At 41.0% G+C, this 15,848-nt stretch overlaps 1 protein-coding gene across 1 annotated transcript in view; it reads right to left on the minus strand.

The window, feature by feature from the left end:
- DCP1A (decapping mRNA 1A) overlaps positions 1–12,692 on the minus strand; it is a 57,261-nt gene extending 44,569 nt beyond the window's left edge. The window contains exons 1-3 of the mRNA XM_006129734.5: positions 12,489–12,692; positions 10,908–10,948; positions 7,231–7,358 (exon numbers count right to left, since the gene is read on the minus strand). Coding sequence (XP_006129796.4) covers positions 7,231–7,358; positions 10,908–10,948; positions 12,489–12,623 — 304 coding nt within the window. The 5' untranslated portion in view covers positions 12,624–12,692. The remainder of the gene's footprint in view (positions 1–7,230; positions 7,359–10,907; positions 10,949–12,488) is intronic.
- Between the last annotated feature and the right edge of the window lie 3,156 nt (positions 12,693–15,848).

A 15,848-nucleotide genomic window follows, 5' to 3' on the forward strand; every position in this document is an offset into this window, starting at 1 on the left:
CGCTACTTGTATTTTATAAGAAAATACAAGTAGAGGGTTGGGGTAAGGGGGTTATTTTGTGTTTTCTCCTCTCTATAAAAGAAGCAACAACAGGCTACCTCCTTATCTTGGTTCAGAAGGTTGAGCTAATGCAGTTGCTATAGATTTGTTCTCCTTCAGCAATCACAGAGACATGTCATGCTGGCAACATTACTGATATCAATGATTATGGGAGAGGGTCTTAAGGCTAAAACACACAGAACTAAAAGCAGTTAAAAAAAGTTTAATGTTGTGTTTGTAAATCTTTTGAAATACAACAATTTGGTTTTTAGCATTCTGAATACAGTTTGTACTTTTTAAGCTTTAAAAAGCTGTTAAAATGACAAGGAAAGAAGATAGCAGTTTGTACTTCAGATTTTATTCTGAATATTAGTGCAAACCCCCTCAAGGATCTACCTTCTGTGTTACATTAGCTCTCCTACCCTTGAACTGGGAAAGGACAAGCAGAGAAATAAGGCAAGGAAAAAACAACACTTCACCAGATTTCTTCTCTTCTTAATATTAAAAGTTTATGTTCGGCATCTATCTTTTCAGCACCATGGAAATTAATTATCCTGATTTATCTAATGAACTAGCTTTGATTAAAAAACCTCTACATCAAGAAAGAGACCTCAGATACAAAGGGAAAATTATAAATGAAACAGATTTAGAAGCATACTTCCTGCAAACTTTTAGAGGTAAGTTTATTAGTTTTAAATGTTTAGCTCATTTTTTTCCTACTGTAAAGCAGACTAATCTTGTCAAGGATACAACTGCAGAGCAATTGTAATCTGGCACATTTTAAATGAAGTTACAGATTGAACAGGTCTAACTCAAAATGTATAATTTTTTTACTATATGTACTTCCACTACTACAAAGAAAGGGACAAGAAATCATGGGAGCAGAACTCTGAAAAGCTCATTGTAATCAAGGTATGGGACAGCCCTAAACACATATTTAAATGATTGTTTTTGATGTTTTCAGTGGGATTCAAATGCTTCTTGAGGGAAAAAATGTAAACTTTTCAAACAGCATAAACTATAAAAATCTAAGTAGGGTAGTCATGTTAATCTGTAACTTTAAAAACGTGTAGTCCTGTGACACCTTAGAAACTAACCAAAATATACAGAATCATGAGCTTTCAGAGTGGACTATAGCATGAACTATAAATTACCTTATGTCTGAAAAGATTAAGGAAACTGACAAGTGACCACAATGCAAGCAGCAACACAGTATTAAACGATACTAGTAATAGGGAAATGTAAACTTTTCTACTACATACTATATATTTTATGACCCATATATTTAGTCCCATACATATACAGTTTCATAGTGCAGTCTAATATGTATACTGGCTAAATTCAGAATGTGTCAAAATCTAGAATAAATCAGATAACACTGCTTCTCATGGGATCATTCTCATGATTTCTCTATTGAATTCACTACTTCCTAATAAAAAGATGGAATGCTTCTTCCTGTTATCTTGTCTAGTAGGTAACTCCAACTCTGCCAGATATCGGTGTAATTAGTATAATATCAAATAAGATCTTAAAATTATCTAAGTTGTCATTTTTTGGGAGAGAGATGTGATGCATTATGGATAAAGGGTGAGAATTTCAAAGCTGCATGATATACAATTTTAAAAGTTGACAGTGACTTGACTTGCTAATGATTAAAGAGTTTTTGATACTGTTCTAGGATGAAAATAATCTGTCACAATCCTATTGATGTTTTCAGAAAAAAATATTTGAAAAAGAAAAAGTTATTCTGAGTTTGGAAGTTACAAAGAGAAATAACAGCACCTACTAAAATAACTAACTTTACAAGGCTAAAATTTACATGTAACACATCACACAGACAGATACAAAGGATAAATGTGACTAAGAAATGATCTAGTTAAAAACTAAACAAATTCCCTGAAAGGAATGAAATGAAAAACTGGAACAGAAGTTAGTTTTAAGAAAAAAAAAAGTGTACTAGGTCACTTAATCCATCTCCATGACAGTGCAGTCAACGAAAGAGAATATTACCACCAAATTAATACAAATTTGTGTGTACCAAATGTGTGTATTTGTCAGACCCATGCAGAGTACTCAAAAAATACTGTTGATGAAACAGACTTCTTTAACAGATTAGTATTCAATTCTAATTACAAAATTAAATTACTTAATAGGAATAATTTTTATTAGTCCCTTACAAATGAGCTTAATGTTTTTTGTATCAGAAGATGAATACCACAATATATGAGATTTTTGTTGTGCAGTAGCTACAAATCAGCTCTCATTCTCAATCAACAAGTCACAACAATTCTGCCATTGGAAAAATATGTATGCAGCAAATCATAACCCATGGGGGCTTCATGAAAGGTGTGGAGCACAGAAAAGTTTGACAAGAAAATCATTTCTACTATCTCATCCATCTAGGTAAATTACCTGTCACAAGCAACCACTGTAAAAATAATCACCTGAGGGCTACTTTTTGTCTAACCTGAGACCAATCCAGTTCACAGTCAATAGATATTTGTATCACTGAAGGAAATCCCATACTGGGAGCCTCAGCAGATATGCCACAGACTGAACTGGTATGGATTAGGGATGTTAAATATCGGTTAATTGAAAAGTCAAGTAACCTCATGAAATGTTATCAGTTAGTCAACTATTCTATGGTCCCCTGGAGCGGGCTGGCAGCCACTGTATAAGAGGCAGAAGCGCGGGGTGCCAAGTGGGAGCTGGTCCGTGAGGGTCGCCAATTAAAAAAACAGCTCCCCTTGCAAACCGGCTGCCTGTCTCACCCTGTGCTGCTGCTTCTGAGAAAGAGACAGCAGTGCAGGGTGGCAGCAGTCCCCATCTAACGGGGGTCTGAGCTCCCGGACCTGGAGTGAGCCAGAACTGAACTGGGCTGCCTGCCCACCTAGCTCTTAATACACTTGAAATGCACAGCTGAAATGGGAGTAGGTCCCAGACCCTGTGCAAGCCAGGATTGAGCCGGGCTGCCTGCCCAGCTCCTAATACACTTTAAATGCAGAGTCACAGCAGGGGTAGGTCCCCGGACCCTTCGCAAGCCAGGACTGAGCCAGGCTGCTGGCCAGTCTGCTAAAAGATTTACTGGCAAGAAGAGGGGGAGAGGGAAATGCATGTAGTCTATAGCATTAACCTATAAGCTTTAGCTTATCGACTAATTGACTACACTATTACATCCCTAGTATGGATAGCAGACTAGCCTTTTATTCCCAATGATCCTTCAGGTCCAGGCATAATGGCAGGGCATGGTGAAGAACTTTGAAATGCTACTAGCATCACAGTTTCACCTTAGTTTTGAAAGTGTTATTGACAGGGCTCGACAAATAATACAATCTACTTGCCCGTGGAGAGTAGATTGTAACCCGGAAGAGCCGGGTTTGGACGATCTGTGCATGCACAGAATGATCTGCACATGCACAGACTGCCGGACAGCGTGGCTGGCGAGCAGGGCTCACTGTGGCTCAGCGAGCCCTGGTTATTGATATGGTGCTTTTTTATTCAACAAATAACTGTGCCTCATAATTTCCTTTCATGTCTTTTATTCCTTCCTTATGTTCCTTCGGAAGTGCAAATCTTAGCTCATAACAGGACCACAACTGTTATGATAAAAGATGCAGATTAATTCCTTTCAGGATTAGAAATGTGGAGCAGTTTTGGTGGCCATGACGTGGACAGAGGTTTTAGGACCGTGGTCCCCAACCCGGTGCCCGCGGGCGCCATGGCGCCCGCCGGGCTCTTTACATGCGCCCGCGGAGCAATCTGGGCTGGCCTCCTGACCCCCGCCCCCGGGTGCGCCGCGCGTGCCCTTGCCGGCTCCGGCCTTGGCCCCGCCCCCGCAGCGCTTACAGGTGGGGCGCCGGCCCCGGGCGCGTGGCTATGGGGGGGGGTCCCCGGCCCCGGGCTATGGAGGGGCCCCGCCCCCGGGCTTGCGGCTGGGGGGGGGGGCCGCCCTCAAGCGGGCGAGTGTGGCCGCCCCCTGGCGCCCGGTGGGCGAACGGCCACGTCCCCTGGCGCCCGACAACCTGAAAAGGTTGGGGATCACTGTTTTAGGAGTTCGAGAAATGTGATGCATTCCCAGCCCATCCACTCAAGAAGCAGAATAATCAGTACAAGATTACCCCTCATTACACTGAACACAAAGTTAGCATTGACTTAGACTACAACAGCGTGTTTCATAAACGAGTCTGTTTCCTGGTCTATCTTGACATGTACCAATATTTAGGTTACAACTCATATCAAATTAAACTAATTTGTATCAAATTATATTAAAAAACTAAAATGAAGAGAGTATGTAATTAAGCCAGTTCATGATTTTTAAACATAAGTCCCTGAAAAGAAAGCAATATTAAATTATTTCTAGTGACTATGCTTGGCTCACTTAGTGAAAAATGTATAAATATTTAAATATCCCCTCTTCCAAATTGTTAAATTTTACTAACATGAAGCCAGAACAAAATACTGATTTTCCATAAATAGTCCATACAGGTGATAGTGGAGAAGTTTACAGGAAAATTCTGTTCTCTCTATATATGCAACCACCCACTTCCTGAAGCACTGTAATCCTCAAACTTCTCTACTAAGTTAAGTAAACTAATATAAGTTCTATACTGGAAATTATGCTCTCTTTTTCAAATGATTTTGAAATTGCACAGGAGTTTCTCAAAGCAACCAACTATAACGAAAGGCAGACGCCTTTCAGAGTAATACTGATCACATTTTTGTTTGACCTAAAGTAAGAGGAAAAAGCCTATCACAAAGATAACTTAATGGGGGTACTGCTTAATTACACTTTGAAAGGATAAAAAGAATCGAAGGCAACACTCAAGAATTATCTCCTGTAAAATACAACTTACTATCCCAAGGCAAGTTATCTTCAGTTCTTTTTAATTCCCCTTAGAAAGGAGTTCTGGTAAACTCTTTCTTTTAAAACGTGGTATCTCCATAAATTATGTTTTCTTTGAAGTCTGCATATCAAGAAAATTTTGGGAGTTCAGAAATCTCAACAGAAGAAATTTGCTCCAGAACCACCATAATGGTTTCTCTGTGCAAAATCTAAAGCTACTGTACTACTTATATACAATAGGCTCCTAATAACGCAATGTTTACACAATGTAAGAGGTAATTTCTCACTCCCATACTAGAAGTCCTTCCTCTGAATAGGATCACAATATGGTTTAACGTTGACAAAGGCTTTCTTGGCAGCATTTCAGCTGAAACCTTTACAGGAACAGACATTAAGAACTAGTTCTAAACTCTGCTGTTGATTGAGTGCATAATGGGTAGAACATCTGAAATGAAAATATACTGATACTAAGACAAGGAGGAGAAAGACACCTTCTCTTTTGTGTCTCAACCTACTAACCAAAAGTCACTGCTTACCTACATATGCAATGAATTTATACAAACCTAAGGATTGTGATCCAGAAAATACTGCCACTGACTGCTTTTAATCTGAAAGATAATGCAGACAGAGGAGTCCAAATTTTATATTCAAGAACTGTACACAAGTCAGAAGAAAGTGAGGAAGCAAGTTCAAAACCTAAAATATAAAGCCAAGATGTAGCTGTCTATGCCTGAGTATTTAGATTCAGAAGTTCATCTGGATGAAGCTAAGCAAATACTGCTGGACTCACAGAAGGTGTGTCTAGACTACAGGGTCTTTTTGAAAAAAGTAGCCTTTTTTCGAAAAAACTTCCCCTGCGTCTAGACTGCCGCTGCGTTCTTTTGAAAGTAAATTGAAAGAACGAGGCAATTTTTTCAACCATCGTCAACTTCATTTTACAAGGAAGAACACCTTTTTTCGAAAGTGCTCTTTTGAAAAAAGGCATTCTTGAATGCAAACAGGGCTTTTGCAAAAGAGAGCATCCAGACTGCCTGGGTGCTTGCTTTCGAATAAGCGGCTCGCTTTTTGGAAAGAAGTGGTTACAGTCTAGACAATCTCTTTCAAAAGAGGCTTTTTCAAAAGATTCTTTCGAAAAAGCCTCTTTCGAAAGAGGCTTGTAGTCTAGACGGACCCAGAGAGTTAAAGGGGTCAGTTCCCTGTGGCTCAAAGGAAAATGACTGAATGCAGAATCATAAAACTTTACTAGTAATTTTGCATACTGTTACATAGGATCAAGCTCAATGTTCTTCCTGCATAGTTAAAGGGTTCAATAAATTTCTGTACTTATGTGTAGAGAGGGAATGCATAAACATGAGCTCACTCTACCCTAATGTAAAGAAAAGAAGTTCTTCCCCCAGAGTAGAGCAGTTCTTCCTCCACAAATAGTCTCATTTCCATGGAACAGCTGACCATACTCTCCCCTTCCACTTGCAAAATTAAGCCAGTGAAAAGCTAAAACCATATTAAAAAAACCCCAAAAACATATTGTGTGTGATTGTGGCTTATTCTTAAGTTTACACTTAGGGGTACGTCTAAACTACATGCCTCCGTCTGGACGCTCCCCTGCCGACATCAAAGCCCTTTGTCGACAGCCCCGGTAAACCTCATCCCACAAGGAATAACGGGGCTGCCGACAAAAGGCTTTGATGTCGGCAGGGGAGGGTCCAGACTAGCGCGCTGAGCGGACAAACAGCTGATCAGCTGTTTGTCAGCTCAGCGCGGCAGCCATGTAAATTTAAATGAAGCGGCAATTATTTAAATCGCCGCTTCGTTTCCCTTTGCCTATAACCCTAATCTACATGGCTCCGTCGATGGAGCCATGTAGTCTAGACACAGCCTAAGACATCACTGAATCCAGCAGATCTGTTCTACAAAGTTTTCTTAGAACTAAATGTTAAGATCTAACGGTGGTCAATGTATTTATATATATTTTTTTAAACACAGGTTGGGCAGAACAATTTAATTCCATTTTGCACATAACGTACCAACCTATAGATGTGATCTGTTTTCTAAAAGAAAGGTTTACTTATGACCTAACAGAATGAATATCAAACTATGTATGGTGCCTTACATTAGTAAAAAAAGCCCTGTTAAATAAAACAGAAATGTCAAGGTATTGTACAGCTACATATAACTGTATTAAAATCAAGTAGAACAGAAAAGAAAATAGCCACAGACATTTCATTAGAATCTGACATATTATAAGGTTCTTGAATGAGGCCATCAGATCACAGAATCTGAAAGTGGCCTACATCAGAAGACAGATTTTTAACTTCCATATAATAGATTTTAAAATCATTTATACTCACAGCTAGCATTTCTGTAAAGAAGAAAAGGTTCATGCAGTTGAAATTCCAAGTCTTTATTTACTGGCTCAACTAGGTTGTGCATATTCAGTCGATTCACAATCGTAAAACCATAGTAGGGAGAAGCTGACCTGTTGTTTCATTGAGAATAGAGTAATTTGTTAAATATATATCAAGTTTTTACTTAAGTAAAAATATTATCACATGTCTATGCTTTCAAATGCCAAAACAAAGCATGGATTTAGAGTATAATTTGTAATGCCATATGTGTTTAGTTAAAACAGACACCTTCACAATATTTTTTATGACAAATTGTTATGCAGTTCAATCAAGCGTTACTAATATTCTGTTTCTTCTCATTACATGAAACTTTATAGAGAGATACACAGAAATTAACAGGTTTCAGCATTTATACACACATCTAGTTTATACATAGTTCTCAGTTCTATAATCACTTTTACATGTAAATACTCTACAGCAAATATCATCCAATACAAAACCAAGCCTATTTATTAAAGTAACTATTTTATAGGTTCAAATGAATTTTTATAGCATAACAAATAATCAAATATAAGTAAAAACAAATTAAAAAAAGTATTTTAATAGTTATAAATGTTAAACATGATCTATCTAAAGGAAAATGGAAAAAAATCACCTTCATTTGGCAAAATTTAGCTCTATCTTAAACAGGCACAACTTCACTAGAATCTAAAAATATTAAGAGTTGAGCATGATTAAAAGTAGGAATGTAAAATCCTGTTTAATTAACTGGTTATATATTAAGTTTACTGGGTTAACCATTACCCGATTATTCTGAGAGGATCCCAAAGCACCCCAGACTTCCCTCAAAAAAGGAGAGATTTTTCTAATACATTAGTTTTCCCCTAGACCTCAAAATTGTTCCTAGGAGAAAATAAATACATAAGAAAACTGTTCGATGGGCATAAAAACATTTAACTTCAAAATATTCTGTTCAAGACTTGCTTTAGAGTTTAGCTTTAGAAAAATGCAAGTAAATGCTCAAAGGTCAAAACAAAACAATACTGTATTTAATTCTCCTTAAATTATTAAAGTCTTATAAGACTCATGAGAATTGGCAGCATTCTGGTCATATTGTGAGGATATTCTATCGGAGGAAAACATATACAACCACAAAATAAAAAAAATAAGTTACATTATAACCAGATGTGATTAGCTGTATAGATTTCAGCAACATCACAACCATATTCATAGAGGACCTAATAATGCATAGTGCTGAGAGCCTCCTGAGATATGCTGAACATACCCGATTCCAAGATTTAGGCACATGCTTAATTTTATTATTGCAAGCAAGTCTCATTGAAATTAAACAGAATGACTTATGTAGTGAAATTAAACACTTGTTTAGGTGATTACAGGAAGGAAGCCAAATGGATATTCAGAACCTCCTAGTGCCAGGGTCAATAAAAAATAACAGTAATATTAAATGTGTGGCTGCCTGACTCATTTTTTATATATAAAATGGATCAGTAATTCATTGTTACATTAGTGCCCTATCTTCCTTTAGGTAAAGATGAAGCCTTTGGTGATATTCACATGCTATTTCTTATTGAGAGATATGCCCCAATATATCCTTAAAGTCATCTGCTGAACAAATTAAAAATCCCAAAGTTGCATATATATAGATTGCTAGCTTTTAATTTACATCATCTGTATCAACAGTGGAAAATAGCAGACCAATTCACTGGAAACTAAGAGAACATACATTATATAATAACTTCTGGAAGGTGGGGGAAACATTATTACTTGGGTTATTAAATAGGGATGGTAAATATTGGTTAATTGAATAGTCGATTAACCCCATGAATTCTTAATTGGTTACTTGACTATTCTATAGTCCTGAGGGGTAGTGCTTGCAGCAAGTGCACAGCGGTGCGTGGTGGCAGCAGCCTGTCTGGGGGGGCAGCTGAGCTCCTGGACCTGGCATGAGCCATTTTATAGTCCCCCAGGGGGGAGGCCAGCAGCCAGTGTGCTCCAGCCCCACTCCCGAGGAACTCCCTATCACTGTATCAGAGGCAGCAGCATAGAGTGCCAGGCAGGAGCTAGTCCACAAAGAGAGCCAGATTGAAAACCAGCCTCCCTTGTGGACCGGCTGCCCGTCACCCTGCGCTGCTGCCTCTGAAAAAGAGGCAGCAGTGTGGGGAGGCAGCAAACCCTGTCCAGGTGGGATCTGAGCTCCCGGACCTGGCGCAAACTGCAACTGAGCCAGGCTGCCTGTCCACTTGGTTCCTAATGCACTTTAAATTCAGAGCCGCAGCAGTGGTAGGTCCCGAACCTGGCGTGAGCCAGGACAGAGCTAGGCTGCTGGCCACCTTGCTAAAAAATTGACTGGCACAGTGAGGCGGCGGGGCGGGGTGAAGAGGAATGCATGTAATCTATAGCAGTGTTTCTCAACCTTTTTTAAAAATAAAGTACCCCTTTTAAAAAAAAATTATAAGTACCCCCAGTACCTACAGTTTTCAAGCACACACATTTTTTTTCTACCACTGCAACACATTTGTTTAAACAACTTAATCGTAGCTGGGTGGGCAATGAAATTTTTGGATGAAAAAAGTACAAAAATAATAAAGCACTGTAAAACTTGAAACAAAAATTCAGTTTTCTCCAAATTTCAGTTGTGTTGATATACCCCCCCAACTTCTCTTGAGTACCCCTAAGGGTACTCAGACCACTGGTTGAGAAATACTGGTCTACAGCATTAACCTACAAGCTTTTACTTATTGGTTAATTTACTATAGCATTACATCCCTATTGGCAGGGCTCGACAAATCGCTATATCTACTCGCCTGTGGCGAATAGATTTCAGCCGGTCGCCCTGTTCACCGGTGCTGTGCGCATGTGCAGTGCTGGTCTGGCGCTTGCAGGGTGTAGGGCTGGCGAGTAGATCTTGCCGCGGTTCGTCGAGCCCTGCCTATTGGCGATGTTAAATTGCATTTAATCAGTTAATCGACTAGTCGATTAGTTGATAATGGGGGAAAACTGCAGAGCCACAGTGGGAGCTAACCCCCCTGTGGCTCTGCTTTTTAAATTTATGAAGACCTGCCAGGCTCGTAATACACTTAAAAAGTTAAAGCGCGCGCGGGAGAAGAGGGGGGGGGGGAGGGGAACAGGACACAAGCCAGGAATTAGCTGCTTACCAGCTCATGCCCGGTCCCCCACTATGCCTCTGCCTCCCCCAGGAGATGGTGCTAGGGGTGAACCGGCTTTTAAGTTAGCTCCCCCAATGCCAACTCCTGCTCCCAGCCCTCTTGCTGCTTCTCTCTGATAGAGGCAGAAAGGCGGAGGAGGGAAAGCGACTAGTCGAGTCACTGGTCGACTAGTTGCTTACATCCCTAATTCCTATCATTAAAAGCACTCAGGAATATATTAGGAAATCAGTTACCAAAATTAATAAAATAACCTAATTACAATTTTTTAATTTCTATGATTCTCTTCATTTTATTCATTTATTTTCTTCAAGACTGTTACTAAAATGTTGTGTGTGCACTTTCTGAAGAGTTATATGTCTAGGTGCTAAATTTCATTTTAAAACATGAAGTTGGATGTGAATTTCTGGTCAAATATCAGAATTAGTTAAAAAGCCAACTTTGATAAAGTCTAAATTTAATAGTTACATATTAAAGCATTTTTGTATGACTTACCTTCTATACACAAATAAGGTACCTTCTATGTCAGTCTTCTCCTACAAGAGACAGCAATTACATCTATTTTAGTGATATGGTTATTCATACAGTTAGGCAGCTTGCATTCTAACAAAAAAAATAACTTTTTTAGTACTTTTCAAAGATGCGTGACATCATAAAACTCAGATTTAATCTCATATTTTCAATGAATTGCTAACTTAAGGCAAATATATAAAATTATACATGCTATCTTGTTGATAATAACATTATTCATTTTTTTAGAGAAATTATACATTTCTCATCACTTTCTTCTCCTAACCAGCTTCACTAGAAAAGTCAAACAAATATATTCTCTGTAGTAACCTCATATTCATGTATAGTAATAAAATTTTACTTTGCAAAAAAAAATTTTAAAAGTATCTTGCAATGACAAATTACAATGAGTTTTTTTGGACAATAGCTACAATAGCTATAAATTGAACACACAGCTATCTATATTTTAATTTCATGCTATGCACTGATATCTTGTTTTATATATTAAAACTTAGCTAAAAAGAAAAAAGCCACATGATTTACCACCTGCAAAATAACTTTGGGTTCAACTGGACTATTCACATTACTTAAGTTTTTGCAGGAATAAGATCTCAGAGACCTCGCATGTAACTGCAAACCTCTGTGTCTGACAAGATGTTTTAAAACCTTTTTACATTCATATTAACTTTTTTTTTTTAGAAATGTAGTGTATATTGATGGTCTTTATTTTCAAAACTGTAGAAAAAGAAAGATATTCTTGAAATTAATCGGAAATTTTATTTCAGAAGAGCAGTCAGTACCAATATTTCTAAAATCCCATACTTTTTGAACTTCAAAATTATCAGCAGGTGGAAAGTGACAACTAGAAAGGTACATAGATACACACACAAATACAAACCGAAAAAACCCTGCAAACATACACAATTGAGCGTATAAAGCATGTTAGGCAAAACTACTCTATCTGCTTCAATGATAAAAATCAGTGGGGTAGCTATGTTAGTTCTGTCCACCAAAACGAGAGGTCTTGTTTGGGCATACGCTTTCATGGGCAAAATCCCACTTGGTCATATATATCTGACAAAGTGTTTCGTTGCCACAAAGCTTTTGCTCAAATAACTCTATTAATTTCTGGCGTCGGATTTAAATTGTCTCCTCAAACTAAGAACAGTCCGAGATGCTTGGGAGAGGGAAAAGTGTGAAAATTTCAAACTTGTCAAGAGTCACGGCCCTTACCCCGCAAAGCACAGTCCCACAAGCTGAACGGCCTAACCCCTGGGGGCCTCCCGTCCCAGTGTGTGTATAGGGGGGTGGCGGTTCTGGGGCTGCCACTCCCCACTGCTGCGGGGAGTTTTGGTTTCTCTCGTTAAGGGGACAGTGGCTGCCTCTGCGCGCTGGGGATGGGGAGCGAGCGTGTCGGGGTCTATCCCCGGAAATGGGGGGAGGGCCTGGGCCCAGCTCTCCTCCCCTGGGAGGGCGTGTGGGGGTGTCGGTGTCTCTCCTCTCGGCCCGGGGGAAGGGTCTGCAGCGCTCCTGGGGGAAGGCAGCAGGCCCCGGCTCCCCACTTACCCACTCGTTGGCTTTGGGGCTGAAGCTGTAGAGCGCGACCTGGCCGGTCACGTCGGCGATGCTGGTGATGTAGGGATCGTTCCGCTTTAAGACCGCCAGGCTCATCTCCTGCCCCGCTTTACTCAGCGACTCCATCTTGGATCCCGGGAGGAACCGGAGGGGGTGGGGGAAGGGAGCGAGGACCACGGCGTCACGTGTGCAGCCTTCCGTGTTCTCGCCCGGGCACGGCGGCCTCCGCGCCGTCCGTTCCGCCCTGCTGCCGCTGCGCCCTGGGTTCTGGCTGCGGCTGCCCGGGCAGCGGTCGGGGAGTCGGTTACCTCCTGCCCGCAGCTCCCAAGAAGGGACTGTGCCGGGGGACCCCGGCCCCTCGGAAAGGCATCGCCCTGGGCGTAGTCCTGAAGGGGAGTAGGTGAGGCTCAGGCCTCCCGAGCAACGAGCCGCCCCCAGCTGGGCAGCCGGAGGATTTGTGCCCTTAGTGCCCTGTCTGCACTTGCTGCAAAGTCCCATGTTAGGTAACAGGGTTTAATCCATTGGAGACAACCTGGGAGAGACTGATACCGTCCCCAGACGCCAGAACCAGCAGCATGTACAATACTGACCTCTCCCAGGAGCAATGCAGGACGTTGCCACCACAGCCTCAAGGATTCCTCCATGCTTGGGCCAACAGAGTCCCACCGTTGGCATGAATCCCTGAGGCTGTACGCTCCATTCCAGTAGATATGTGAGCCTGAAGGCGTGAGGGGCCTCTCTTGGACCTGGCTACCCCACATCTTTGCACAGACTCCTAGCCATGTCTTCGACCCTTTGGCTGGGATTCACCAGCTCCAAACAAGGAACTATTGACAACACAGTGGCATTCAAAAGAAAATGATTGTATGAGGTTGTATTTCAGATTTCCTGTGTGCTAGCTCCAGCTCCAACTAAAGTCTCTCAGCACAGGCCTGCAGGAACTGTACAGGGATTCTTCTTGCTTACCAGGATGGCTTTAGCACTTGGTAATGATGCCTAGTCAAGATGAATCTGCTAGGGTGAAGGAGGAGTTGATGGCTGCCTTAAGGCCTTGTCAATTATGTGAGGGGACAAAGTAAGGCAACAGGCACTTACAGCATGAGCCTTTGTGCCTTGCCTTCCTATTCTGTCCCTAAGCTTGTTTCCCTTGAGCTACTGGTCTAGTGGGGAGATTCACATGTCACTGTTTGGGTCAGTCTTTTGACATCTGGATTATCCATGTGTACAGAAACAAACTCATCAGACTCTCTGCAACCTGGTAAGGTAAAGGTTGTTAAACTATAAATGCTTTATAAAAGTTACATTAGTCATTAAAGAGTCAATGTAGGTGATGTAATTTCTTGTATTCAATCAACCTCTGATGGTGAGAGGGACAAGGTTTTAAGCTACACAGAGCTCTTCATCAGGTCTGGGAAAAATACAATGACGAGCTCTGTGCAGCGGGAAAGTGTGACTCTCACCAACTGAAGTTGGTCCAATAAAAGATATCTCACCAACTTTGTTCCAAATATCCTGGGATAGGGTTGCCAACTCTCAGGGACTGGACAGACCAGAAACCATTGCTGTGAATAGTGTTTGGTCTGTCCAGTTGGGAAGATTAGCAACCCGGCATCAAGAGGGCTATAACAACATTAATCATTGACATATGTGGGTAATGCATCTAACGCATGTAGAAGTGGAGCCTCAGTTTATTTGCTTTGATTAGAGCTGGGCTTGATAGATATTACTGTTTATTGAGATAACCTTACTGAATTAGACCAGTGGTTCAACTAGTCCAATATTATGTCTCTGACAGTAGCCAGAACTCCAAATGTGCTTATCTTAGGTATTTACATGGCTCCCATTACATTAGCATCTGAATGTCTTGCAAACTTTATAATGTATTCAGCCTTATATGCAGGGAACTGTGCAAAATATTCATAACATGATTTGAAAACCTCACTTTTTGGGAGGAGGAGATTGCATTTAATTTGTTCTAAGGGAATGGGCTTTATTAGGTGAAAAACCATCATGGTGGTTTTGACCATGTGGCTAGTCAAAGTTTGGAGCCTTGCCAGTTATTGTAGCTGAGTGTAGAAACTGACAATGGAGAATGGTATTTGTTTTGATGAAATCCTGTTTCTTTACAAGGAATGTGCAAAGTCTTGCCTCTTTCTTGATCCCCAAAACTTGAGAGATGCAGTATTGAAAAGTTCACAAGGTGAACCGTACGACGTTCTTAGGCTATCTGTCTCACAGCTAGCAAACAATATTGCCAGAGTTCTGTTGATACAATTTGTGAGGCAGGTGTACAAACTTGTACCAAATTCTGCTTTTCACTATTCTTGCATGATTCCCATTGGGGGCCAGACTGTAAAGTGCACATGTACTGATGATACACAGAATGGATGAACCTTCTCAAACCTTGCATACTCTTAATAGAATGAGAAACTTATTTGCCAGGTACCCCAGAAGTTTTACATTGCTTCAAAGAGCCTGCTGAGTGGGCTGGCTGCACCAGAAGAACAGGCTCATGCATCTTAATGGATGAACCTGTCAAATATTAAAGGAGGGTCTACACACCGCCTGTGGATACAGAAACTGAAGGTAGGATTGTGCCTTCCCAGGACACAATCTCACCTCAAGCAATCCCTGCCTGGGGCACTATTATTCCACATTGTTCTTTACTCAGGGCTCTGTTTATCTGGTACACTCTAACACCAAGCCATGTCTACATAGCAGCACTATTTCGACTTAAGATATGCAATTGATGTAGCTCAAATTGTGTAGCTTCTTTCGGCATTAGCCCTGTTGTGTAGACGTGCCCCAACTGTGTTAACTTTAACGGGGGCTTCCAAAGGCAAGAAATGGCATCTATAATGAGCAAAAATGCTATATATTGTGAGTTAAAGTGACTGAGTACTATTCTGTCCAATATTAATAGGGGAAAACAGGTACTAAAAAGAGAAGACACAAATTATTTGAAAATTATTTTAAACAAAAAGGGTGCCTAGAAAATGTGTACACAGATTCAAAATCCTTTTGAAGTATGGATCTCAGTGATGATTCTAAGCACTGCAACAAATAGGATGACCCTTGTCTTCATGTCAAGCTTGGACAAGCGTGGTCTAAAGCAAACCTTGCTTTCAAACTACAGGCAGTCCCCGACTTACGTGGATCCGACTTATGTCGGATCCGTAGTTACGAACGGGGCTTTTCTCGCCTCGGAGGACGCGGGCGGCGGGACCGCCCAGATGCGCTGCGGTCCCGCCGCCCGCGTCCTCCAGGGCGAGAAAAGCTGCTCCGCGTCTCCCTGGTCTGCTGGGGAAGTGCCCCCAGCAGACCAGGGAGATGCGGAGCAAAGCCTCGGAG

Source organism: Pelodiscus sinensis, chromosome 11, assembly GCF_052426305.1.
Source record: "Pelodiscus sinensis isolate ZL-2025 chromosome 11, ASM5242630v1, whole genome shotgun sequence".
NCBI classification, from domain to species: domain Eukaryota; kingdom Metazoa; phylum Chordata; order Testudines; family Trionychidae; genus Pelodiscus; species Pelodiscus sinensis.